Raw genomic sequence first — 23,345 nt, 5'->3', positions numbered from 1 at the left:
AGGCATAAACAGGACACACACTTGATAAAAGACACAATTGTTAACGAGACAAATAATGATGCCACAAGTGTGGAAGTAACTAACATCTTGAGAAAGTGAAGAGCCACACCATTGACTCTGAGCAAATTCTCACATATATAAAGCCTAGCTACCTCGAATGAATTGATCCTTCTATCTGTTACAATATAGAAGAGATCGTCGAACCATATACTTATATATTAAGTATATACCAGAAGTCATACCTGAACTAAAACATCTTTTTACTCTACTACAATGAATAGCCACGGCGAACAAGACCCTATTCAGCAAAACCTTTCTTCATTGTACCTTGATTTATAATTTTCCAAGCTCTTTAAAAGTATATATTGTTAATCTTAATTGGAATTTAAAAAAAATAAAGACTTATGTGAAATAAACAAAAATTTATTGAGACACGAAATAGAGTAATAAAGTATTATCTGTAATCAGCAATGGGAGCAGATACAAGATTCATTACTATTCTTATCCGTATACAGCGGACTCAGATACTTCAAACAAAGAACAATTTTTAAATCTTAAATCCAGACACTTGTTGTCGAAAAGGGTTCCGGAATTTAGCTTAAACCACTCCATACCTACATTATGCTATTATTTCGAAGTTATCATCAAATTGAGTTTCATCCATATTAAGACTATTCAACTGTTCTTCCAACTCCATCTTCATGGTCTTTAATCCGCTCAATTCTTCAATGTATTCGGAATCATTCAATGAATTCTGAACAAATTTCCAACCTAGTTCCCTGCATTTTTCAACAACTGAGCTCGAGCAAGCCGGGCAATGTTCATATGCGGGGGTTTCTAACTTCAGTGTTGTAAAATGATTCAAAAACCCTCTGATCTGATGAGGGATATCACCCAAAATGCTCTTTGAATTATTGGGGGTATCTCTAGCAATGCCGTTTTGCAAAATTGATACTAACAACTCTACTGCCTGGGCTGAGGCCATTAGCGCAACCCCGGGTCTCGTCACTGTACACATTTGGTCCAATGTTTTATCTGCCAAACTATCAGTCGGAACAACAACGTCATGACAGAAGTAACATCCTAACCTTTTACCCCCTCCATCCTCATCCCTTTGGTAAATACCATGCCTTATAACTAGATAACTGTCAAACCCTAGAGCAGCACTTATGACAATTTTACCCTTGACATCCCCTAAGACCGAGGGTAACCATCGTGTCTCCCTTGAATCCATCAGCAAAAAAATGGCGTCATGTTCATCTATGAGGCGGACTAACGTATTATATTCTTCTTCCTCTTTTGCATCATTTATTATTGGGTGGCCTATCATAGGTACGGTCAGTTGTATCCCTGTTGCGTCCACCATTGGGAATATATCTTTTAGTGCTTGTGCTGCAACTCCAGCCTTTGGTTTACCACAATCTTGAAACCGAAACAGCGGCTGCCTCACGGGATTAGAAAGCGATATGTTACTGTTATCCACAAGAGTAATCTTTCTTACACCCCAAGCAAGTAAGCTTCGCGAAACGTGACATCCCAATGTTCCAGCCCCAAGAATCAAAACTCTTGACTTCTTAACTATATCTAAATTCAAATCAGGAACAATCCTCCATTTCATTAGCTTCAGATTCAAATCCACCGATTGTTCAGATACTTTCAAGGGATCTATTAACTTGCTCAGATCTGCAAACCGCGGTACAAGCTTTCCGGATACATTTCTCTCCCACCCACTTATTTTCCAGGCATCCACAGAATCCTGTTCAGCACCGTTCGACTGGAATTCCAAGGTATAGCCAAAACTTGAACTCATCTCTCTGAAAAAGAAAACATCAAGTTCTTTCCTCTCAGGACAGTCGCTATAATACTTAGACAGGATAGTCTTTGTTATGGTCGAGGGAGTGTTCTTGACGTTGCAACAGTCCCTCAGATACAACGCTTTACATGTTTTGGCCGCTTCTAGGGAGTAAGCGCAAATCGTGTCGTGCTCCGTCAGAACGGCAACCCAGTCGTTTGGATATAGCTTGAACCAACTATGGGCAGTTTCAGATATTTCCCTTGAGACGCTTAGATTACGTGCAACAGAGATTGATACGTTTGCGTGGATCAAGGCTGGTACACAAACCCAATAATAATACTTGTACGTTTTCAGGTCTGCAAAACTGATAATGCTGAACTTGAAGCAATTGTTAATGTTGGTCTGACATGCTTCCCAGACATCTGCAGCTCTGTCATGCAAAAACCTCTGCTTATCTAGAGACTTAAACTCTTCTAAGGTATTGAAGTTGTAAATCGCACCATCGACAGTCAGACCGTTGCCATCGTCAGTCGCCGACTCCACTTCAAAGTTTTGCTTACCCAGAAATAAAGAAGCGCTGTTGCTACTTTCAGGAATCGCTAGAAGGTCCATCTTGGAGTAAAGTGGCACTTTTTGCTCATTCAGTTTCAGTACTTCTAACTTGAGCCTAGACAGCTCTTGGAAAAACGATGCATCAATGAAAGATTGGAAACTAGGTCCATACTTCAGGTGACCAATGCCTTGTGACATCTCTACAACCTATAACACGCACGTTTCCGTATCTCCCGTCCCCTTCCAAAGCTGCAAAGAAACCGTTGTGCGTAAGAAATTCTATAATGTACATTTTTTTAAGAACTGCAACCCCCCATAATATACGCATATACACAATTTTGCTGACTTAGATACTGCCAAAATCGCCGCTCTTCACATATCGGCGTCTCTCATCTCAGAGTCTTCCAAAGTCATTTCATCCAACTCATCCAACAGTTCATCGATGTTGATTTCAGGTGCATCAGCATCCTCCTCCTCTTCTGCCTCTTCCACGCCGTTTGGATTTGGATTCGTTGGCGCAAATTGCCTGTTCTTGTACAGGTTGATATTCTGTCTCAACTCATCATCTTCCTCCAGCTCTTGCAAAAACAATTCGTAGTCCTTCTCTGCACGCTCCATTTCCTGCTTTTGAGCTCTGGAAGTGTAGTCTTCCGCGGCATCGATATCCTTATGCTCTCTGGCCATTCTCTTCAGCTTCCACTTTCTATTCTTTCTGTTCTTTCTACGGTACAGTTTCTTCACCAAGACAACATCTGGAATATAGTCGCCGTTCAAAGCGTCGTACAACTGGTTGTTATAGTTTGAATTGGCGACGAAATAGCCCATGACCGTGTCACCTGCGTGACAAATGGCACCCAAATGCGATTTGATATAGTAGCACTGGTCGTTGACGCCAAGGTCCGCTGCTCTGGCAATCGTGATATCAGCAAGGACCAATTTCCCTCTACTTATGGCAGTTGGATCCACATCCAAAACGATGAATTCTGTCAGTTGAGAAACGTCGGCCAGCGAGTAGAAAGGTTCCCTCCAGTAGACTGAGGGAGACAGTTCAGCTGTCTGCAAAGTAGATGGATCCAAAAATTGTAGGTAGTTCGACACTTTACTGCATAGAACAAACTGAGAGATGTTACCCATCGATTTGGCCAGTTTCTTGGGGAGCACGACTAAGTCATCCCTACATATGGGCACGATTTCAACGGAGTACGAAAATTTGTAAGTGGAGGACCCACTTTGTGTGTCTTGAGAAATCAGTTCCTCTGATTTCTTGTATTTTACAGGGACCACAGCGCTCAAGAAATCAATCATCTTGACTGCATGGTTCTTTTGAGCGTAGAAGAAATCCAAACCGTCCTTAGACTCACTGATCGAGACGGTGTCGACATGAGCGTTATGCTTCAAGATCAACTGTTCCAAGTATAAGAAGGTCCTCTTATGGGCCACCTTCTGTCTTATTTGGACAACGGCTCTCCACGTGTGCGTAGTGTACGACTTGGCACAGTCTGGGCACTGCATGGCAAGGACAACGTATTCGACCTCGAAAGTTTGCTGAATGATGGTATTCGCCATGGCTTCACCTTGCACAGTCAGCTTCAATCTGATACGTCTGGAGTGCGGTTCTGTCCAGATAAACGAGGCGTCAATCAGACGCACTTTGGTCAAACCTTTCAATCTCCTCAAACAGATCGCCAAAAGCTCCCTGGATTCCAAATCAGCCTTAATCCACTGCCCGGGTGGCTGCAAGAACCGCTCACAGTTTCTACAGAAACTGATGTTGGCCTCCCGTGGAATACCTTGCGTAATATCCACGGTCATCTTGATACAGTCGTAACACATGACCATACCGGAAGACCCATCAATAGGCGTCCCACAGTTGCAACACAGCACTGTGGAAACATGTTGGTGTTGGTGCCCACTCTGGAACTGCAACTGGCTCTGATCCATTTGCGCTGGTTGTCTGTATGTGCTAATAAACAGTGTTGCACTCCACAAACGTTGTGAGCCATAAGAGATGCTCATCGCATAAAATTTTTTTCCAGTCTTTCTCGAGTAAAATTTTCGTTTTTTTTCTTCATTTTGTGACTGTGATATTGAATAATATTACTGGGTTATGACTATGGACAAAGGTGGTAGTGAGTTTTGTGCCGCGTTGGGCTGTGGGCGATCAGGCCAATTGCTCCATCTTCTGCACGAGCAGCTCGATATTATGTTTTTTCAGTGCGCTGATTGGGATGCTGTCCCATTCGTTTTGTAGGCAGAACTCTTGCAATGAGAGAAACTTCTGTTGTGTCGAGTTTGTATTTGGGTCCGTATCTGCCTTGTTTCCTACAACGAGAATTTTCTTTTGATTCACTTTCTCCAGGCCACCGACTTCTCCGATCAGGGTTAATAGGTCCTGGACAGGGTCCGTGTTTTCAAGGGAGACGACAAAGATCCAGCCCTTGGACCTTTCAATGTGCTTCAAAAATTCAAGTCCCATGCCTCTATCCAGCCGTGCGTCTTTGACAATTCCTGGGATGTCTGCAACGGTAAAACTGTCTCCTGTATGTGCATTTCTCATGACTGTTCCGATGGTGGGTACGAGGGTGGTAAATTCCCAGTGGCCGATCTCCGGTTTGGCATTGGAGATGCAGTTTAGAATGGTCGACTTCCCAGCGTTGGGTAACCCGACGAGCCCAAGGTCCGCGATGACTTTCAGTTCAAACAAAAAATGCGCCTCTATACCTGACCTGCCCTGCTTTGCAAACCGTGGGTTTCTGATCATACTGGTGAGGAAGTGCATGTTTCCCAATCCGCCGTGGCCGCCCTTCAGTATTCTGATCGGTTTCTCGGTTATATTGTCAAGATCGATTCCAAACAAAGGGAAGTGGTCTTGAAAGAACTCCTCTCTTTTCACTTCCTTGTCGTATTGCATCATCTTCTCGTTGAATTCGGTGAACCATTGCTTCTGTTTATGGTACTCCTCCGTCTTGTCCTTGAAAATCCAGCCTTTCCCCGGTTCGTAGTCCTCTCTGTGCAATAGGATCTGTTCTTGCGCGTCACATTGAACTGGAACTTGAACCGTGTCCAAAACTTCTTTCAAACTCTTGCTCAGATCTTTCCCCATTTCCCGCCCTACAATATCCCTTACCTCCTTTGGATTTAAGCACCACCGAACCGTAGTACCTATAGGCACTTTAATTAGGAGGTCTTTACCGGAGGCCCCGTCCAACTGGTCCGACCCACCATCGGAACCCTCACCGGCAGTATACTTGGCCTTCAGTTTCGCCAGAGAGTTCATTCCCTCCACGGCTTGCACGTATACGCTGCCACCTTGCCCTCCATCACCGCCGTTCGGGGGCCCCACCCGTCGATTAGCGTCCCGGTGGAATGATATGGCGCCATTCCCACCCCTCCCACTTTTGCATTGAATGATTCGTAGATCGATGAAGTTATTCTGCGTTTGATGATGGATGTGGTTGTTGAACCGTTTGAGGTAATTGACAGAGGTGAAGTTGACCAGGGGCGCCTTAATATGAAACCTATCACGCACTTTAGATATCAGCTCGTAGTCAAATCGCTTCCCCTTGTGGGAATCGGACATCGTTGATGGCAATTCGGGAACTATTGATGAAGACCCTGCTAAACTGTTCAACCAACCTTCATTTTCGTCGAGACTCGGGCTGTTATCAGGAATAGTTGAATATAGGTTACTGCAGATGCGAGTGCAGCATCGTGGTAGTGCGTTTTGTGGAGATCGAAGCAACATCCGCTCAGTGTTCTATTGTCAGGTTGCAACACAGTGTGTAGAGCGAAAACTGATACGTTATGCAAAAGTGTATGTATTCTATAAGTCATTAATAACGCTTTATGAGAGTTGTATATAAAGTTACAATACATGATCATGAGTCCTAATTACGTATAATAAATACTAGTACGTGATCGAAGTGGCGGTTTAGCTCATTTCGATATCAGTGTTTTCATCGTTTATTTTCGATCTTAGAGAATCTACGGTCTGTAGCATGCTTCTCATGGAGTCAGAACCCTCACCGAACATCATGTTCTCGATGTTATCCCATTCTTTCCTCCAATAGCTAACCTCTTTACTCAGAACGCCCAATTTATCTTGCAGGATGTGCTTATTCTCCAGAGTGAATTTCGCCCTAGATAGTTTTATGTTATCTAAATAGCTTTGCAGTTCATCCCGAATCTTTATAGGTTCACAGTCCTCAGATTGGAACTTGTCTAATATTTCCAGCAGCTTTCTTGGAGGTTTCCAGTCATCGATGTCAAAGTGCGACACACTCGGGTCTGATATTTCAATCTGGCGAGCGAGATCCACAGCGTATGTCCCTAAAAGATTCAAGTACTCCAAAGAGTTTTTATTAATTGTTTCAATATAGGTGACGTACTCCCTCAAATTTGGACCAAACTGTGATCTCGACAAGTTCCAATTTATGGACTGTAAGTTCTTGGCATGCAAAATTTGGCACTCCCTCGTATGATACTTGTTGTACTTCAGATCAACAGAAGTGGACAATAAGTCCTCGAATTGTGTCGAGAGTTCATCCAGCAAACCAATAGCATCGGCGTCCGTGCCAGCATTATCAGAGCTGGACAAATTTCCCACCAGACTGCTTAGTTGATCCAAGGTATTCTGTAACGACTCGTGATTCGATAGCAAATGCTGGTCTAATTCACATAGCGAATCAAAGTATTCACTTTCACTGTGCTCACTGCTCATGATGGACCCTTCAGCACCCTACAGTACCGTTCAATGCAAATCCTGGTTTTCACAGTGCTGCTATTTAGATGTCCTCCCAATATGTTTAAAAATTCTATTTTCTAGCTCACAATAATTTAAGTATCAGAAACAGGATGGACAAAGGGAACAACTTTCAAACAAGAGCAGTGCAATGCAAGGCGACACTTTGGAATCAGCTCAACTGAAAATCCTTGAAGGAGTTAAACTCGGACTGAGGCGTTCTGCAAGGGAACTCTCTCAATGGAAATTGTACAAGTCGGCGAAATGGTCCGCGGAAGCGCTACACGGACTCACCAACGTTACCATAGATACGAACGCCGCGGATAGCTCTACGACACAGGACAATGATTCTCCATTGAGGAATAGAATTAATATGGCGATCCCAAGCTCGCCCCAGGTACCCGCGGAACAGGTCAGCGGACCATATATGGGTCTAACAGAAAGTGAATATGACCTCTATTTGTTTATTTCTACGCTCTTTGACTGCAAAGAGTTTGACAGATGTGTCTTTTTCTTAAGAGATGCTGAAGAACCGAGGTTGAAGTTTTTGCAGTTCTATAGTGAATACCTGTCCTGGGACAAGAAAACAAGAGAATCCACTGAAAATGTTTTGATGACCGGCAAACCCGACAAGAAGAGCGAAAAAGAACTAAGTGAAAAACACCTATTGGGTAGCAATTTTCTACAAGACAATACACAGAAGCAATCTGAAGGAGTTTTCACTTCAGAAACCGGACAGCAGACAAGCTTGGCGATAATACTCAACGAATTAAGGGTTTACTTGAAGAAATTGGATCAGAGGTCCGCAAACACGCTTGGATTGGCTTTATTGCATTATTTAAAAGGTGTTTTACTCAATCGACAAGGAAACAAATCTCATGCGCTGTCTGCATTCCTAGAATCGCTTAGCTATTACACCTTCAATTGGACTTGCTGGCTCGAATTACTAGACTGTATAACGCGTCCAGATGAATCTTCACTGATATTGAGACACTTAAACGAAAAGTTTATAATAAAAGGGGACGAACCGGTCTCTCAAAATGTACCGGAGAACAACATCATGCTTCAATTCTTCAAACTGGCTTTATTACAGGAATTCAATTATAGCGGATCCGTCGACGAATTTTTCTTCATATTGGAGAACTTGCTCATCCTGCTACCAAATTTCACTTATCTGAAATCCCAAAGTGCCATAATGAACTATAACTATATGGATTACAGTGTGGCAGAGAACATTTTTGATAACATATTCAAGTGTGATCCCTACCGCTTGGAAGATCTGGACATATATTCAAATATTCTCTACGTGATGCAAAAACACTCAAAATTGGCGTACCTGGCACAATATGTGTCTCATGTTGATAGGTTTCGGCCGGAAACCTGTTGTATTGTTGCAAATTACTACAGCGCCAGACAAGAACACGAAAAGTCAATCATGTACTTTCGGAGAGCCCTGGTTTTGAACAAAAAGTCCACAAGTGCATGGACGCTCATGGGCCACGAATTTGTGGAGCTAAAAAATTCACACGCGGCCATCGAATGCTATAGGAGAGCTGTTGATATTAATGAGAGGGACTATAAAGCGTGGTTTGGCCTCGGGCAAGCTTATGAAGTATTAGACATGCATTTGTACTCATTGTACTACTTCCAGAAAGCCTGTACACTAAAACCTCTAGATAGAAGGATGTGGCAAGCACTCGCTGAATGCTACGGGCTATTAAAGAACTCAGAACAAGCCATCGAATGCTATCGAAGGGCCCTGCAACTCTCATCTAATGCAGGCCAGGATGTACTACTGCTGTTCAGGATGGCAGAACAATACGAACTAATATTAGACATAGAAAGCTGCAAACAAAATATGTTGAAATGTGTCGCTCTCGAGGACAGCAGCGATGGAAGCTTCGTCACGGACGAAACCGTGAAAGCGCGCTTATGGCTCGCTCGGTACGAAATGAGAATGCACAACTACCAAGAGGCCTACGATTACGCCAAAAGAATATCCAATGGAACATCACAAGAGATTGAGGAGGCGAGAACAATTGCAAGAAACTGCCGACAGCTCTTCAACTGAGAGTGCCATTTCTCCTGGCAAAAGGCCCGCTTACCTTCTCCACTATAGCAATGCTATAATAGCATAAAAATCACGTGCATCTTATTTATGTATTCTTTTGAAAATTTATTAGATAATTTGATGGATCTCATTTAAGATGGGGACCCTGTTCTCGACATCTTCACCTTTTGGAGAGGTCAGTATCCACATTGAGTGATACACTGGGAGTCTTTAATTGGCATATTTAAAGTACCATGGGCCTATCCGATTTTTCTGGCCCCCCACCGCCACCGCCACCTCCTCCAGGAGCGAACGATAGTGACGGTGAAGACAATATAATTTCGCATTTACCACCACCACCTCCGCCACCAGGTATCAATGACGACGAGGGTGACGATTCGTCGAACGAAAATATGTTTTCCCTAGCCCCTCCATCGCCTCCGCCCCCGCCCCCGCCACCGGGCTTCAATGATGAAGACTTTGGCGTTCAAGCATCTGCCCCCCCACCGCCGCCACCAGGTTTAGAGACTGAAAACACAGCACCAGTAGGTAAAAGGCGATTCTTGGAGGACACTTCTGCTAAGCATGGAAACGACAAGAAACAAAAGATTAGTAGAGGGTACAATAAGGTCAACAAGAAGCTAAATAAGAGGAAAGGAGGACTTGTGCATTCTCATAAGGTAGACATGCCGCCTGAACATTTACGGAAAATTATTGAGTCTCATACAGATATGACATCGCAGCGATACAATTACGATAAAAAGGCATTTTTAGGAGCTTTAAAATACATGCCCCATGCAGTCTTGAAACTATTAGAATCCATGCCCCAACCTTGGGAAGCTACCAAAGAGGTCAAAGTATTATATCATGTGTCTGGTGCCATAACATTTGTGAATGAGGCCCCTCGTGTCATTGAACCGATCTACAACGCGCAGTGGTCAACAATGTGGATTTCAATGAGGAGAGAAAAAAGGGACAGATCCCACTTCAAAAGAATGAGGTTCCCCCCTTTTGATGATGATGAACCACCTGTATCATATCCTGACCACATACAAAATCTGGAAGCAATGGACGGAATTGCCTTAGATTTAGACCCAACTGATGACAAAAATGTTAGAGACTGGCTTTACGATACAAGACCCTTGATAGATAACCTTGCTAGAGTGAACGGTACCTCCTACAAGAGATGGACGTTAGACTTAAACATTATGTCCAATTTGCACAGACTATCCACTCCATTGATAGACGAGATAATAGACAACAATTACTACTATCTTTTCAACAAAAACGCATTCCTGACTTCGAAAGCGCTAAACAGTTCTATCCCAGGCGGTCCCAAATTTGAACCACTCTACCCGCATGAGGAGGAAGAAGACTACAACGAATTCAACTCTATCGATAGAATCATATTTAGAAATCCCATCAGAAGTGAATACCGAATTGCATTTCCTCATTTATACAATTCAAGACCCCGGTGTGTAGAAATCCCATGGTATCATGATTCCTTATCATACGTTATCAAAAGAGAAAATGTTGCCAAAGATAATTTTTTCCATTTTGATAGTAGCCTAAATCCAATACTGTTTGACGACGTACCACAGCATATGATCAGAAACGAAACCAAGAAATCAGAGTCCGATTACACCAAATGCATTAAACCATTGATGTGTAAGGAGGATCTGTGTCTATCCGGAACAGAAGATGCCATATCTTTGTATCACGCGCCATATCCTTTTAATAGAAGATCAGGAAAAATGGTGAGAGCACAGGACGTTGCATTAATTAAAAAGTGGTATTTGAAACACCCGGACGAAGAATACCCTGTAAAGGTTAGAGTTTCTTACCAGAAGCTACTCAAGAACTATGTGGCCAACGAGCTAAAGGAGAAAAAAAATAGTCACACCAAAACTAAACCCAAAAAAAAGCTTTTAAAACAGCTGAGGAACACGAAATATTTCCAACAGACAACCGTTGACTGGATGGAGGCAGCGTTACAACTTTGTCGACAAGGCCATAATATGTTGAATTTGCTCATTCATAGAAAGGGTTTGACTTATTTGCATTTAGATTACAATTTCAATTTGAAACCGACTAAAACACTCACAACGAAAGAGCGCAAAAAATCCAGATTCGGTAATGCTTTCCACCTGATGAGGGAGATTTTGAAGATGATAAAGTTGATTGTGGATGCTCACGTTCAATTCCGAATGGGTAACGTAGATTCATATCAGCTTGCGGATGCTGTACATTACATCTTCAATCATCTTGGTCAGTTAACGGGTATTTATCGGTACAAGTATAAGGTAATGCATCAAATTCGTGCTTGCAAGGATTTAAAGCACGTAGTGTACCACCGATTCAACAAGATTATTGGGAAGGGTCCCGGCAGTGGTTTCTGGCAGCCATCTTGGCGTGTATGGATCTTCTTTATGAGAGGTATTATACCTTTGCTTGAAAGATGGCTGGAAAATCTCCTCATCCGTCAGTTCGAAGGGAGGTCTAACGAAGTTATCAAGTCTGCCACAAAACAGAGGTCCGAGGCTTATTATGATCTGGAACTGAGAGCATCTGTCATGAATGATATTATGGACATGATTCCAGAAGGCATTAGACAGAACAAAGCAAGAACAATTTTACAACACTTGAGTGAAGCTTGGAGATGCTGGAAAGCAAATATACCATGGGACGTACCTGGAATGCCTGAACCAATCAAGAATATTATTGAACGTTATGTCAAGGCCAAGGCAGATGGCTGGGTTTCCTCAGCACATTACAACCGTGAGCGTATTAAAAGTGGTGCACACATTGAAAAGACTGTAGCAAAGAAGAATTTAGGTAGACTAACGAGGCTCTGGTTGAAAAACGAGCAAGAGAGACAGCAACAAATTGAGAAGAACGGTCCCGAAATTTCTCCCAATGAGGCCACTGCTATATTCTCCGCTACGGTGGAATGGCTAGAGTCTCGCGATTTTTCCCCAATATCTTTCCCACCCCTAACCTATAAGAATGACACAAAAATATTAGTTCTTGCATTGGAAAGTTTAAAGGATTCGTACGGTGCCAAAGTTCGGTTGAACTCGGCCGAGAGAGAAGAACTGGCATTAATAGAAGAAGCTTATGACAACCCACATGATACTTTAACCAGGGTGAAGAAATATTTATTGACACAGAGAGTATTCAAGCCTGTAGATATATCCATGATGGAACACTATCAATCAATATCACCACTGTACGCAATCGATCCATTGGAAAAGATAACAGATGCCTATTTGGATCAATATTTATGGTTTGAATCGGACCAACGCAATTTGTTTCCCAATTGGGTCAAGCCCAGTGATGATGAAATTCCACCGCTGCTTGTTTATAAGTGGTCACAAGGTATAAACAACGTTAAGGACGTCTGGAACGTCTCTAACGGGGGGTCCACTGTTATGCTTGAGACAAAGCTCGACGACCTAGCTGAAAAAATTGATTTCACTTTATTGAATCGACTACTCAGACTCATAATGGATCCGAACCTGGCCGACTACATCACTGCCAAAAACAATGTTATCATCAACTTCAAAGATATGAGCCATGTCAACAAATACGGATTGATCAAAGGTTTACAGTTTGCTTCCTTTGTCTTTCAATATTATGGCTTAATTATGGATCTTCTGATTCTTGGGAATGACCGTGCAACTGATATAGCAGGTCCTCCAACGAATCCGAACCCTTTCATGCAATTCAAAAGCCTAGAAATTGAGAAAAAACACCCAATACGGCTATATTCCCGGTACCTTGATAAAATTCATATTTTATTTCATTTTGAGGAAGAACAAGCAGATGAATTGACAAATGACTACCTTTCTGAAAATCCAGATCCAAATTTCGAAAATGCTATAGGATACAATAACAAGAAATGTTGGCCGCGAGATTCCAGAATGAGATTGATGCGTCAAGATGTGAACCTGGGCAGGGCAACTTTTTGGGAGATCGAAGGTAGAGTCCCTAATTCATTAACGGCAATAACTTGGGAGAATACCTTTGTGTCAGTATATAGTAAAAACAACCCTAATCTGCTATTCGAAATGTGTGGCTTTGAAGTTCGTTTATTACCAAGATTTAGAGGGGACGAAGTTTTGAGCACAGACGAAGGGGTTTGGGATTTAGTTGATGAAAACACTAAACAGAGAACCACTAAAGCCTACTTAAAGGTGTCTGACGAAGAAGTCAAGAAGTTCGAGAGTAGAATTAAGGGTATCTTAATGTCTGCAGGATCGTCAACGTTTACCAAGATTGCCGCGAAGTGGAATACTTCTGTCATTTCATTGTTTACCTACTTTAGAGAAGCCATCGTCGCTACAGAACCATTATTGGATATCCTAGTGAAAGCGGAAACGAGGATACAGAACCGGGTCAAACTGGGCTTGAACTCCAAAATGCCCACGCGTTTCCCACCTGCCGTTTTTTACACCCCCAAGGAGTTGGGTGGGCTGGGAATGATAAGTGCATCCCATATATTAATCCCAACCTCCGATTTAACCTGGTCTAAGCAAACTGACACAGGTATTACACATTTTAGAGCTGGTATGACCCACAAGGATGAAAAATTGATTCCAACTATCTTCAGGTACATAACCACTTGGGAAAATGAGTTTCTTGATTCTCAAAGGGTATGGGCAGAATACGCGGCGAAACGACAGGAGGCAATACAACAAAACCGTAGACTAGGTTTTGAAGAGTTAGAAGGTTCGTGGGATAGAGGTATTCCACGTATCAGTACCTTATTTCAGAAAGATCGTCACACACTAGCATATGATAGAGGTCACAGAATCCGGAAAATTTTTAAAGAGTACTCTGTAGAGAGAAATAATCCATTTTGGTGGACTAGTTCCCATCATGATGGGAAATTATGGAATCTCAATTCGTACCGTACTGATGTTATTCAGGCACTGGGTGGTATCGAAACTATTTTAGAGCATACTTTGTTCAAAGGTACCGGATTTAATTCTTGGGAAGGTCTATTTTGGGAAAAAGCCTCAGGTTTTGAGGATTCAATGCAGTTCAAAAAATTAACTCATGCACAACGTACTGGTTTATCTCAGATTCCTAATCGTCGTTTCACTCTGTGGTGGTCCCCAACGATCAACAGAGCCAATGTCTATGTGGGTTTTGTCGTCCAGCTAGACTTAACAGGTATATTCTTACATGGTAAAATTCCGACACTAAAAATTTCCTTGATACAGATTTTCCGTGCACATCTGTGGCAAAAGATACACGAGAGCATAGTTTTCGATATTTGCCAGATTCTAGATGGTGAAATGGATGCTTTGCAAATAGAGTCTGTTACCAAAGAAACCATTCATCCGCGGAAATCTTACAAAATGAACTCCTCTGCCGCAGATGTCACGCTTGATAGTTTGTACCAATGGGAGGTGTCCAGACCTTCTTTGCTACATTCTACAAATGATAAGTTTGATGCGGCTGTTACAAATAAGGTGTGGTTTGACGTTCAATTACGATACGGTGATTATGACTCTCACGACATTTCCCGTTATGTTCGCGCCAAGTTTTTGGATTATACCACCGACAACGTGAGTATGTACCCGTCCCCAACGGGTGTCATGATCGGTATTGACCTGGCATACAACATGTACGACGCATATGGTAACTGGTTTAACGGACTAAAACCTTTAGTGCAAAATAGTATGAAGACCATTATGAAGGCAAACCCGGCACTCTACGTTTTACGTGAACGTATAAGAAAGGGTTTACAAATATATCAGTCTAATGTCCAGGAGCCCTTCTTGAACTCCTCAAACTATGCAGAGTTATTCAACAATGATACGAAACTGTTTGTCGATGACACCAATGTCTATCGGGTTGCTGTTCACAAAACCTTCGAGGGAAATGTCGCAACAAAACCAATCAACGGTTGCATTTTCACTTTGAATCCGAAAACGGGCCATCTATTCTTAAAAATTATCCATACTTCTGTATGGGCTGGCCAGAAACGTTTGAGTCAACTTGCAAAATGGAAGACTGCTGAGGAGGTTAGTGCCTTAGTGAGATCTCTACCGAAAGAAGAACAACCCAAACAGGTCATTGTTACGAGGAAAGCCATGTTGGATCCTCTGGAAGTCCACATGCTCGATTTTCCAAATATTTCCATTAGACCTACAGAGCTAAGACTTCCGTTTTCGGCTTCAATGTCTATTGACAAACTATCTGACGTTGTTTTGAGGGCGACAGAGCCTCAAATGGTTTTGTTTAATATTTACGATGACTGGTTGGACAGAGTTTCTTCTTACACTGCATTTTCAAGGTTGATTCTGTTACTACGTGCTCTAAAGGCCAATGAAGAAAGAGCAAAACTGGCTTTATTAAGAGACCCAACTATTGTGATTAAGACCCATCATTTATGGCCATCTTTTTCAGATGAACAATGGATAAATATCGAGACCGAGATGCGTGATTTGATTTTGGATGAATATGGTAAAAAGTACAATGTCAATATTTCCGCCTTAACACAAACCGAAATAAAAGACTTGATTTTGGGCCAAAACATCAAGGCTCCTTCCGTGAAAAGACAAAAGATGGCGGAACTAGCTGCGGCTAGAGCTGAGGATGCTAACGGTAAGGACGGGACCACTGAAGATGTTACTGGTGCAACTTCTCTCATGAAAACGAAGGCCATTAATGCCCAAGGCGAGGAAATTGTCGTTGTAACATCATCTAACTACGAAAACCAGTCTTACAATTCAAAAAACGACTGGCGAGAGAATGCAATTGCCAACAGTCTTCTATATTTGAGATTGAAGAACATTTATGTTTCGTCCGAAGAATTTATCGAAGAAAAGAACATTTATATTATTCCAAAGAATATTTTACAGAAGTTCATCGAAATATCGGACGTCAAAATACAAATAGGTGCCTATATCTATGGTAAGTCTCCAAAGGATCATCCGAATATTAAGGAAATAAAGACAGTTGTTCTGGCTCCTCAACTGGGTACGACAAGGGACGTCACTTTAGGTCGCGTGCTCGAGGAAGGGTCTTCGGAAGCCCTGAATGACTTGGAGCTACTAGGATGGATGCATACGCAGTTTGAAGACTTGAAATTTATGTCTGCGTTTGAAGTCTCTGCCCACTCTAAAATGTTTAAGAACAACGCAGCCGCCAATCCTATTGATCTAGCGATCTGCTCAAGATCTGGATCCATTTCACTGTCCGCCTATAATTTGACCGACGAAGGGTTTGCATGGGGTTTACAAAATCAAGAGGTCATTGACATGATGCCCCAGGGATTCGAGCCAACGTTCAGCAAACACGCTCAGCTGTTGCTATCGGACCGGATTATGGGTAACTTCATGGTTCCTTACGAACAGATATGGAATTATGCTTTGATGGGGGCCAGCTTCAATGCTAATTTGGAGGTCGACATTGACTTAGGCATCCCGCTTGAGTTTTACAATGAATTGCATCGTCCGGTTCACTTCTTACAGTTTAACGAGTTATTTGGCCAGGACAACGAATTAGAACCCGAACAACAAGACGTGCTTGCATAATGACAATCAGCCAATACATATATATGCATTCACACAGTTCACATACTTTTTACATAGAATACATACGTTCCACGTTGCAATATTGTATTATTAATTTCAAGAAATTACACCTTTTTTTTAAATGCATTATCGAAATTTCTCTTCAATGAATAACGCCAGTTCAACTGTTCCGTGGACAGTTTGATTAGAAACAAAGCATTGAGTACCCTCTTTTTTACAGAGTCACAGAATAAAACAGTCATGACATCTAAGAAAGGGAAGAAGCGCCGAAACATAGCCAGTCAAAAATCTGTGCAACAAACAAAAAGATCTGCAAAACTTTCGAATCCTGCCAAAAATGTAACACCACCCCAAAGCTCCACGCATGCCATACAAGTTGTAAAGCGGAAGAAAAACTCTAAAAATAATTGGAAAGTTGACCTGCTTGTCGATGCTGACATTCCGGACAGTTTCCTGAATACTCTACAGAGATATCAAACGGTACATGAAGATAATGATTCGATAAGATTCACAGTTCAAGATAGCATTTACCTGTTAATGCGATGTGGCTATGGATATAAAACGATCTTGAGAGTGGCAGGAGTTAAAGAAAAATTTCTTCAGACATCTTTTCTTCAAATGGGATTGAGTAAAGACGAGAGTGATCCGACTCCAGGGTTCAAACCCCCATATTTCGAAACAATAACGTCAAATAATTCATCTTCGAAACATGATGAGAAGATGCAAAATACTTCGTTGCCGAAGAATCCATCTTCGACGCGCGATAGGACGATACAAAATACTCCGTTGCCTAAGAATGTTGATGCTGAGAGTGTGCAACCAATGGAGGAGCCAAGAGCTGACAAAACAGAATGTGCGCAAGAAAGCAAGATCAGTACGTTTATGAAGACTGTATCTGCTGTAAAGGATCAACAGAAGGAGAAACTCAGTAAGTCCGTCTCTCCTGTTCCGTTGCCCATCCAGAGTAATGCGATTCCAAAGGTTAGTAATTGGCTGTCGAAATCCAAGGTCGAGCTAAGTGACAGCGATCGAGAAACCGCAGACCCTGACACCATTGAAAATTTGCATGCCCCGGTGCTTAGTCAAGTACCAAACAACAGGCCAGCTTCACCGTCTCCGTACTTGGCGGAAACGCATCGAAGTTTTGTTAATATCAGTGCTTTCGAAAGCGAAATACACAACTTTTTGCACACTATTAATGAACAACTGGCAGAAATGAGAGACCTACGAGATTCCAATATTTACGAAGAAGCATCTGCTTTTGCGTTGAAAGTACAAATGTTGAAAAATGTGCATAGGTTATTTAACAATGTTGTATTTGCACTAAAATCACCGGAAAAAAGACCAAGGATAGAGAATGTGAAACCGCAAGATCCTGCAACAGGCGAAGAGAAAAAGGATGACACTTTGATTTCAGATAGCTTTATCAAAGTAAGAAAAGTATGTTAATTATCCTATGTGTTATTCATCACAAAACTAATCATTACTAACTTCATGTTTTTACCTTCTTTTTTGAATGGCGGGACGAAGCTGGTAGCAAGAGTTCAGAGGAAGTACAGAAACACTGATACATTAGTTGCTATCGCCTACTCCCCCTCATTATCGTGATAATTCGAAACACAGGCACAATCACAAGAATTTACACCGTACCATTCGGTATTACCGAATTAAGAAGTATAACTCATGTTTTCCTCTTAGGAATTTCGTAGACCTGAATCCTAATGAATCCCTACGTCCCATTCGATGTATGTAACATACAGTGCCCAGTAATCACCTATATAACTAAGTACTTCTTGGAGTAGAAGTATACTTGATTCGGCATAGAAATAGAATATAATACGAATTTTTTTTCCACTTTCAAGTTCTTACACTTTTTAAAGGTTAACATATAGGTGTTATGCAAAATATAGGACAGCATCCCTCGGGGACCAGGTACGATCCGCATTGGTCGCGTTATCTGTTTGTGTAGAAGGGAGGTAGGAGAACACCACACCCATTTTTTCACAGCTGAAATCAAGCAAACTATGGTGAGGGAAGGTGACAGGAAAAGAGAGAGATTTGAAGCAACTGGAGCCTCATCGCACATCGATTCTAAGAATAACATGGGAAAGAACGCCACAGGAAATGGTGCACCCAGTACGGTATTATCCATACCAAAGAAGAAGAAGAAGAAGAAGTCATACCAATTCGCTCCTATGAACAACATAGAGACAAAACCCGCCGATGAAACAAACGTTCTTAGATCAATATCTGTATCACAGGTACGGAATACCGCTAAGAGGCAAAACGTCAACAATTTGAAATCTGATAACGGGGAAAAACTGGGACCTTTGAAGGTAGTCGAGAGAAATACCGTGCCAATTACTAAAAGAAATATACCGAAAGACGGTTCCCCCAAGCCTAGTTTGAGTGGTGCCAATGCCCCCACTGAGGAAGTTGTATGGAACTACACACCGGATGATAAACTATCTTCGGACAAGATAACACCAAGCCACATTGATTCATCGGATGATTCTGATAAAATGGATGATAACTTGAAAAATCCGTCATCAACTCCCATGATTGCTAGTCGTTGGAAGAGCATATTACGCTTTGAGAACACGCAGTGTGGGGAAAAGTCGAATAATGATGGAGAATTTAATAATGCAGCAGGTGTATTGAAGTCAGAAACACGCTCTGAAAATCAAAACACGGGCGACAAGAGCTCAGTAAGAGCAATCGATGACATTTTAGAACATTTGATGTGCGATCCTAGGGAGAAGCAAACAAATCAGTTGAAGTTTAATGATTTGCCATCTTCTCCCGTACAAACTGACAAGACACAACCTAGTAACACTTTTGGACAGGAAAATAGTTCCGAGGACCCAGGCAAAGGTAATGAACCAAAAGCAACTGTAAACATGAATGACACTTCAGACCCATTTGATGAGAGTGGCGATGATTCTATATTGAGAATAGCTACACAAAATACTGTCACAGGAGTCGTTAAGAGGAAAGAATCTCTTGATGTAAAGACAACACATTCTGATTTATCAAAAATACGAAAGCTAGGTAAAAACACTGCCTTGCAATTGGAACAAGAACCGAACCCATCTTCTCCTAAAAAGAATGAACTTCAAGCCAGCTGTCTTGAAAATTCATTTGATACACTAAAAATCAAATCGCTTCTATCCTCACCACTGATACAACCCAAAATAGATACCGAAGAAAGTAATGATTCATTTAGTGATTCTGATGACATGCTCTTCGAGTTGTTAAAAAAAAACCTTACAGAAAGAAATGGACAAACTTCTGGTGACAGTAAAAAAGCAAATAATGGTGAACGTGAAATACGAAATATCATAACAAAAGGTCCAAACAGCGACTTGAGCTGTGACGAGAGATACGAAAAACTAGCACGTTGTGCGACGGAAAGGACTGGTGTTGTGCGTTTAGTTGTGACGGCAATAACCAGAATGGAGTTGCCTAAATTTGGAGAACAAAAGGTTCTTTCATGCAAAGGAACCAATGGCCGAGTAGAGTCTGTGATTTTGCGCCATCCGTGGGTTTATCTAGATATAGAGGAAGAGGATATCATTCACGTTATTGAAGGGAATAATTTTCCGAATAAACGCTTACTTTCTGATGACAAAGATTCGAAGACAGGGCTTTCCAATGACAATTTATTGATTTTGAACCCAGATATCTTGCTATCAGCTACTGCCATTGGAGGCAGTATCCGATGCCTCAGGAGTGGACTAATAGGATGCTTCTTTCAAAACACACACGGGGAACCGAGCATTGTTATGACTGTGGGTAACATTGTACATGAATTGCTTCAAAGCGCTCTGAAGTATAAGTTATCACACTCCAGTGTAAGTAGAGAAATTTTAGAAAGGAAGTTGGACGAGATTCTAGAGTTATACTTATTTGCAATTATTATCTGCGACGAGGATGTTAAACAGGTTCGCAATGATATCATTGACACCCATGTAAAAAACATCCTTGAAATTGTCAACAAGTTCACCCAGGAAAATAATTATGGCTGCTATGTTTCCATTTCTGGTACAAGAAGAACCGAACCGCTCTCTATCTCGAACGTAATTGATATTGAAGAAAATATTTGGTCTCCGATGCTTGGTATCAAAGGGTTTATTGACGCAACCGTAATTGCTCATGCGACAAACAGCCATCAAATAGTCCCATTTGAAATAAAAACAGGTAAATTCAAAAGCGTCGCTCATGAAGCCCAAGGTTTAATTTATACCTTATTACTTAGGGACAGATACGAAATTCCAGTAGATTATTTTCTGCTCTATTATACGAGAGAAACGTCAATTATGAAATTTCCATTTATTCTGCATTCGATTAAACACATTTTGATGGCAAGAAACAAGTTGGCACACGAATTGAAGTACCGTACTAGAGAAGTTTTTTCGACTAAATTGCTAACTCTCAATCTTCCCAACTTATCAGAATCGTCATATTGTGAAGTCTGCCCGAACAAACTCGAATCCTTTATTATATCTAGACTTCTAACACCCGAAGCATCGCCAGAAACCCACAGCTCTCAAGAAGAGTACCTCATACTTACAGAATACCTAAATTCCAACATACAGACGTATCGTGAATTTTTTGTGAAGTACAACGACTTGATTTTTAAGGAAGAATCTTCAGTGCTATGCTCTAATTCGGAATTTTTTCGACTAGATAGTCGAACCAGGGAAACCCAAAACGGATTGACTTTATCAAACTTAATTGTTAGTGAATTTGCACCTAATCCATCTTTACTGGATTCCTTTCTATACACTTTCGTCCGGAATCCAGAAGTGGCGTCAACTATTCCTATGTCGTCGTCGCGTATCGCCCCCAAAGATTATATTTTCGTTAGTGATGAGTCTGGCCATTTCGTTCTTTCTCAGGGAGAGGTTTTGCATGTTTCGGATACCTCAATCACTGTAGCTCTGAAACGCCAACTGCTGACCAACACTCACTACACTAAAAACTCAAAGACTTGCAATAATTATGAGCAAATCGAGAGTGTACTAATACCGAAAACTAACGAAGAGAAGCTAATTCAAAGTCAAAATACCGTGACTTACAGGATTGACAAAAATAATATGCAACAAGATATGTCGACGTTGAGATACAATGTTTTGAACCTATTCATGCCCCCAGTTGTTGCCGGCGGAGTGCTCACTGATGAAAAAACCAAGAAGACAAAAGTCATGAAAGCATCTGATGGGGGTGATTCTAAAACGAGACAGCTACTACTTGATGACCGAAAACCACGCTTTATTCCTACAGATCGTCCCTTTTTAATTAACTACGATGAACGTAAAGTGTCCAATTTTAATGAGGACCAGAAGAGAGCTTTAGACCACGTGTTTCGGTGCAAAGATTATAGTTTGATTCTTGGGATGCCCGGAACCGGTAAGACGACAGTGATTTCTGAAATGATTAAGGTATTTGCGGCCAATGGGAAGAGCGTGCTGCTGACTTCCTATACACATTCTGCAGTGGATAACATTTTGTTGAAATTGCTAGACACAGATTTAAATATCATAAGGTTGGGCAGCAACTCCAAAATTAACCCCAAAACACAGTGTTACCTGCCCAATTATGAGAACGTGAAAACGTTTCAGGATTATAAAGATATAATCGATGGCGCGTCGATCGTGGCAACTACATGTTTAGGCATCAAAGATTTTCTGTTCTCCTTGAGGACCAAAGATTTTGATTACGTGATCCTAGATGAAGCTAGTCAAGTCTCTCTACCTGTGGCGCTTGGACCTCTACGCTACGGGGAAAAGTTTATTCTTGTTGGAGATCATTACCAGCTCCCACCATTAGTCAGGAACGAGGCCGCGAGGCTAGGAGGATTAGAGGATTCGTTGTTTAAGATTCTTTCCGAGCGCCACCCTGAGAGTATGGTGGAACTGACTTTCCAATATAGGATGTGCAAGGACATCATCAAGCTATCGAATTTACTGATTTATGAGGATAAAATGAAATGTGCGAACGAGACTGTTCAGCAACAATCGTTATCCGTAGCTGAGAATTACCGGGATATAATAGGTGGGTTCAGGATCAAAGCGAATGACTCTACTTCCCAAGATTGGTTGTGCGATGCAGTGAATCCAGATAATAAAGTTGTATTCTTGGATTACGACAACTGTCCAGGTATTAGCGAAGTTGCTAAAGGTGACAATATCACGAACTTGGGCGAGTCCGTGCTGATTCAGCTATGTCTCGAGGGGATGTTTCAAGTTGGCGTGTCATGCGAGGATGTAGGCGTAATGTCACTGTATCGTGCACAATTGCGATTACTAAAGGAAAAGCTTGCAGATTACGAAAACAACGGGCTCGAGATCCTCACTGCTGACCAATTCCAAGGCAGGGACAAAGAATGTGTTATTATATCGATGGTTCGGTGTAACGACGAGTTGAACGGGGGGTCTCTTCTCAGGGAATTGAGACGTGTGAACGTTGCTATGACAAGGGCCAAGTCGAAGTTAATCATTGTCGGGTCCAAAACCACTATTAACTCTGTTGGCGAGATCAACCCGCTGATGAAGTTCATTGAGGAGAACTGTTGGGTGCACCGCTTACCCTCTGACGCGCTAAGCATGTACGACTTTGCATATTCATCAAATACATAGAGATACGTTATATATA

At 41.8% G+C, this 23,345-nt stretch overlaps 8 protein-coding genes across 8 annotated transcripts; 4 read left to right on the top strand and 4 right to left on the bottom strand.

Moving 5' to 3' along the window:
- Positions 1–619: 619 nt before the first annotated feature.
- Positions 620–2,545, bottom strand: ATG7 (Atg7p; the record flags this gene model as incomplete). Its single annotated transcript, XM_022608051.1, has 1 exon — positions 620–2,545. The coding sequence occupies one exon, from the start codon at positions 2,543–2,545 to the stop codon at positions 620–622; it is 1,926 nt and encodes a 641-aa protein (XP_022464586.1).
- A 174-nt stretch (positions 2,546–2,719) lies between these two features.
- Positions 2,720–4,288, bottom strand: NMD3 (ribosome-binding protein NMD3; the record flags this gene model as incomplete). Its single annotated transcript, XM_022608050.1, has 1 exon — positions 2,720–4,288. One exon carries the CDS (start codon positions 4,286–4,288, stop codon positions 2,720–2,722), a length of 1,569 nt encoding a protein of 522 aa, XP_022464585.1.
- Positions 4,289–4,508: 220 nt separating this feature from the next.
- Positions 4,509–6,092, bottom strand: MTG2 (putative GTPase MTG2; the record flags this gene model as incomplete). The annotated part of the gene is made up of 1 exon (XM_022608049.1): positions 4,509–6,092. One exon carries the CDS (start codon positions 6,090–6,092, stop codon positions 4,509–4,511), a length of 1,584 nt encoding a protein of 527 aa, XP_022464584.1.
- Positions 6,093–6,278: 186 nt separating this feature from the next.
- THP2 (Thp2p) lies at positions 6,279–7,067 on the bottom strand (the record flags this gene model as incomplete). Its single annotated transcript, XM_022608048.1, has 1 exon — positions 6,279–7,067. One exon carries the CDS (start codon positions 7,065–7,067, stop codon positions 6,279–6,281), a length of 789 nt encoding a protein of 262 aa, XP_022464583.1.
- Positions 7,068–7,239: 172 nt separating this feature from the next.
- CDC23 (anaphase promoting complex subunit CDC23) lies at positions 7,240–9,159 on the top strand (the record flags this gene model as incomplete). The annotated part of the gene is made up of 1 exon (XM_022608047.1): positions 7,240–9,159. One exon carries the CDS (start codon positions 7,240–7,242, stop codon positions 9,157–9,159), a length of 1,920 nt encoding a protein of 639 aa, XP_022464582.1.
- Positions 9,160–9,392: 233 nt separating this feature from the next.
- Positions 9,393–16,688, top strand: PRP8 (U4/U6-U5 snRNP complex subunit PRP8; the record flags this gene model as incomplete). Its single annotated transcript, XM_022608046.1, has 1 exon — positions 9,393–16,688. One exon carries the CDS (start codon positions 9,393–9,395, stop codon positions 16,686–16,688), a length of 7,296 nt encoding a protein of 2,431 aa, XP_022464581.1.
- Positions 16,689–16,928: 240 nt separating this feature from the next.
- On the top strand, positions 16,929–18,137 carry KNAG0E00660 (uncharacterized protein; the record flags this gene model as incomplete). The annotated part of the gene is made up of 1 exon (XM_022608045.1): positions 16,929–18,137. The coding sequence occupies one exon, from the start codon at positions 16,929–16,931 to the stop codon at positions 18,135–18,137; it is 1,209 nt and encodes a 402-aa protein (XP_022464580.1).
- Positions 18,138–18,712: 575 nt separating this feature from the next.
- Positions 18,713–23,329, top strand: DNA2 (bifunctional ATP-dependent DNA helicase/ssDNA endodeoxyribonuclease DNA2; the record flags this gene model as incomplete). The annotated part of the gene is made up of 1 exon (XM_022608044.1): positions 18,713–23,329. One exon carries the CDS (start codon positions 18,713–18,715, stop codon positions 23,327–23,329), a length of 4,617 nt encoding a protein of 1,538 aa, XP_022464579.1.
- Positions 23,330–23,345: the final 16 nt, after the last annotated feature.

This window comes from Huiozyma naganishii, chromosome 5 (assembly GCF_000348985.1).
Source record: "Huiozyma naganishii CBS 8797 chromosome 5, complete genome".
In the NCBI taxonomy this organism is placed as follows: Eukaryota; Fungi; Ascomycota; class Saccharomycetes; order Saccharomycetales; family Saccharomycetaceae; genus Huiozyma; species Huiozyma naganishii.
Note: the sequence above shows the minus strand (reverse complement) of the source record. Positions and strands in the feature narration are given on the sequence as shown.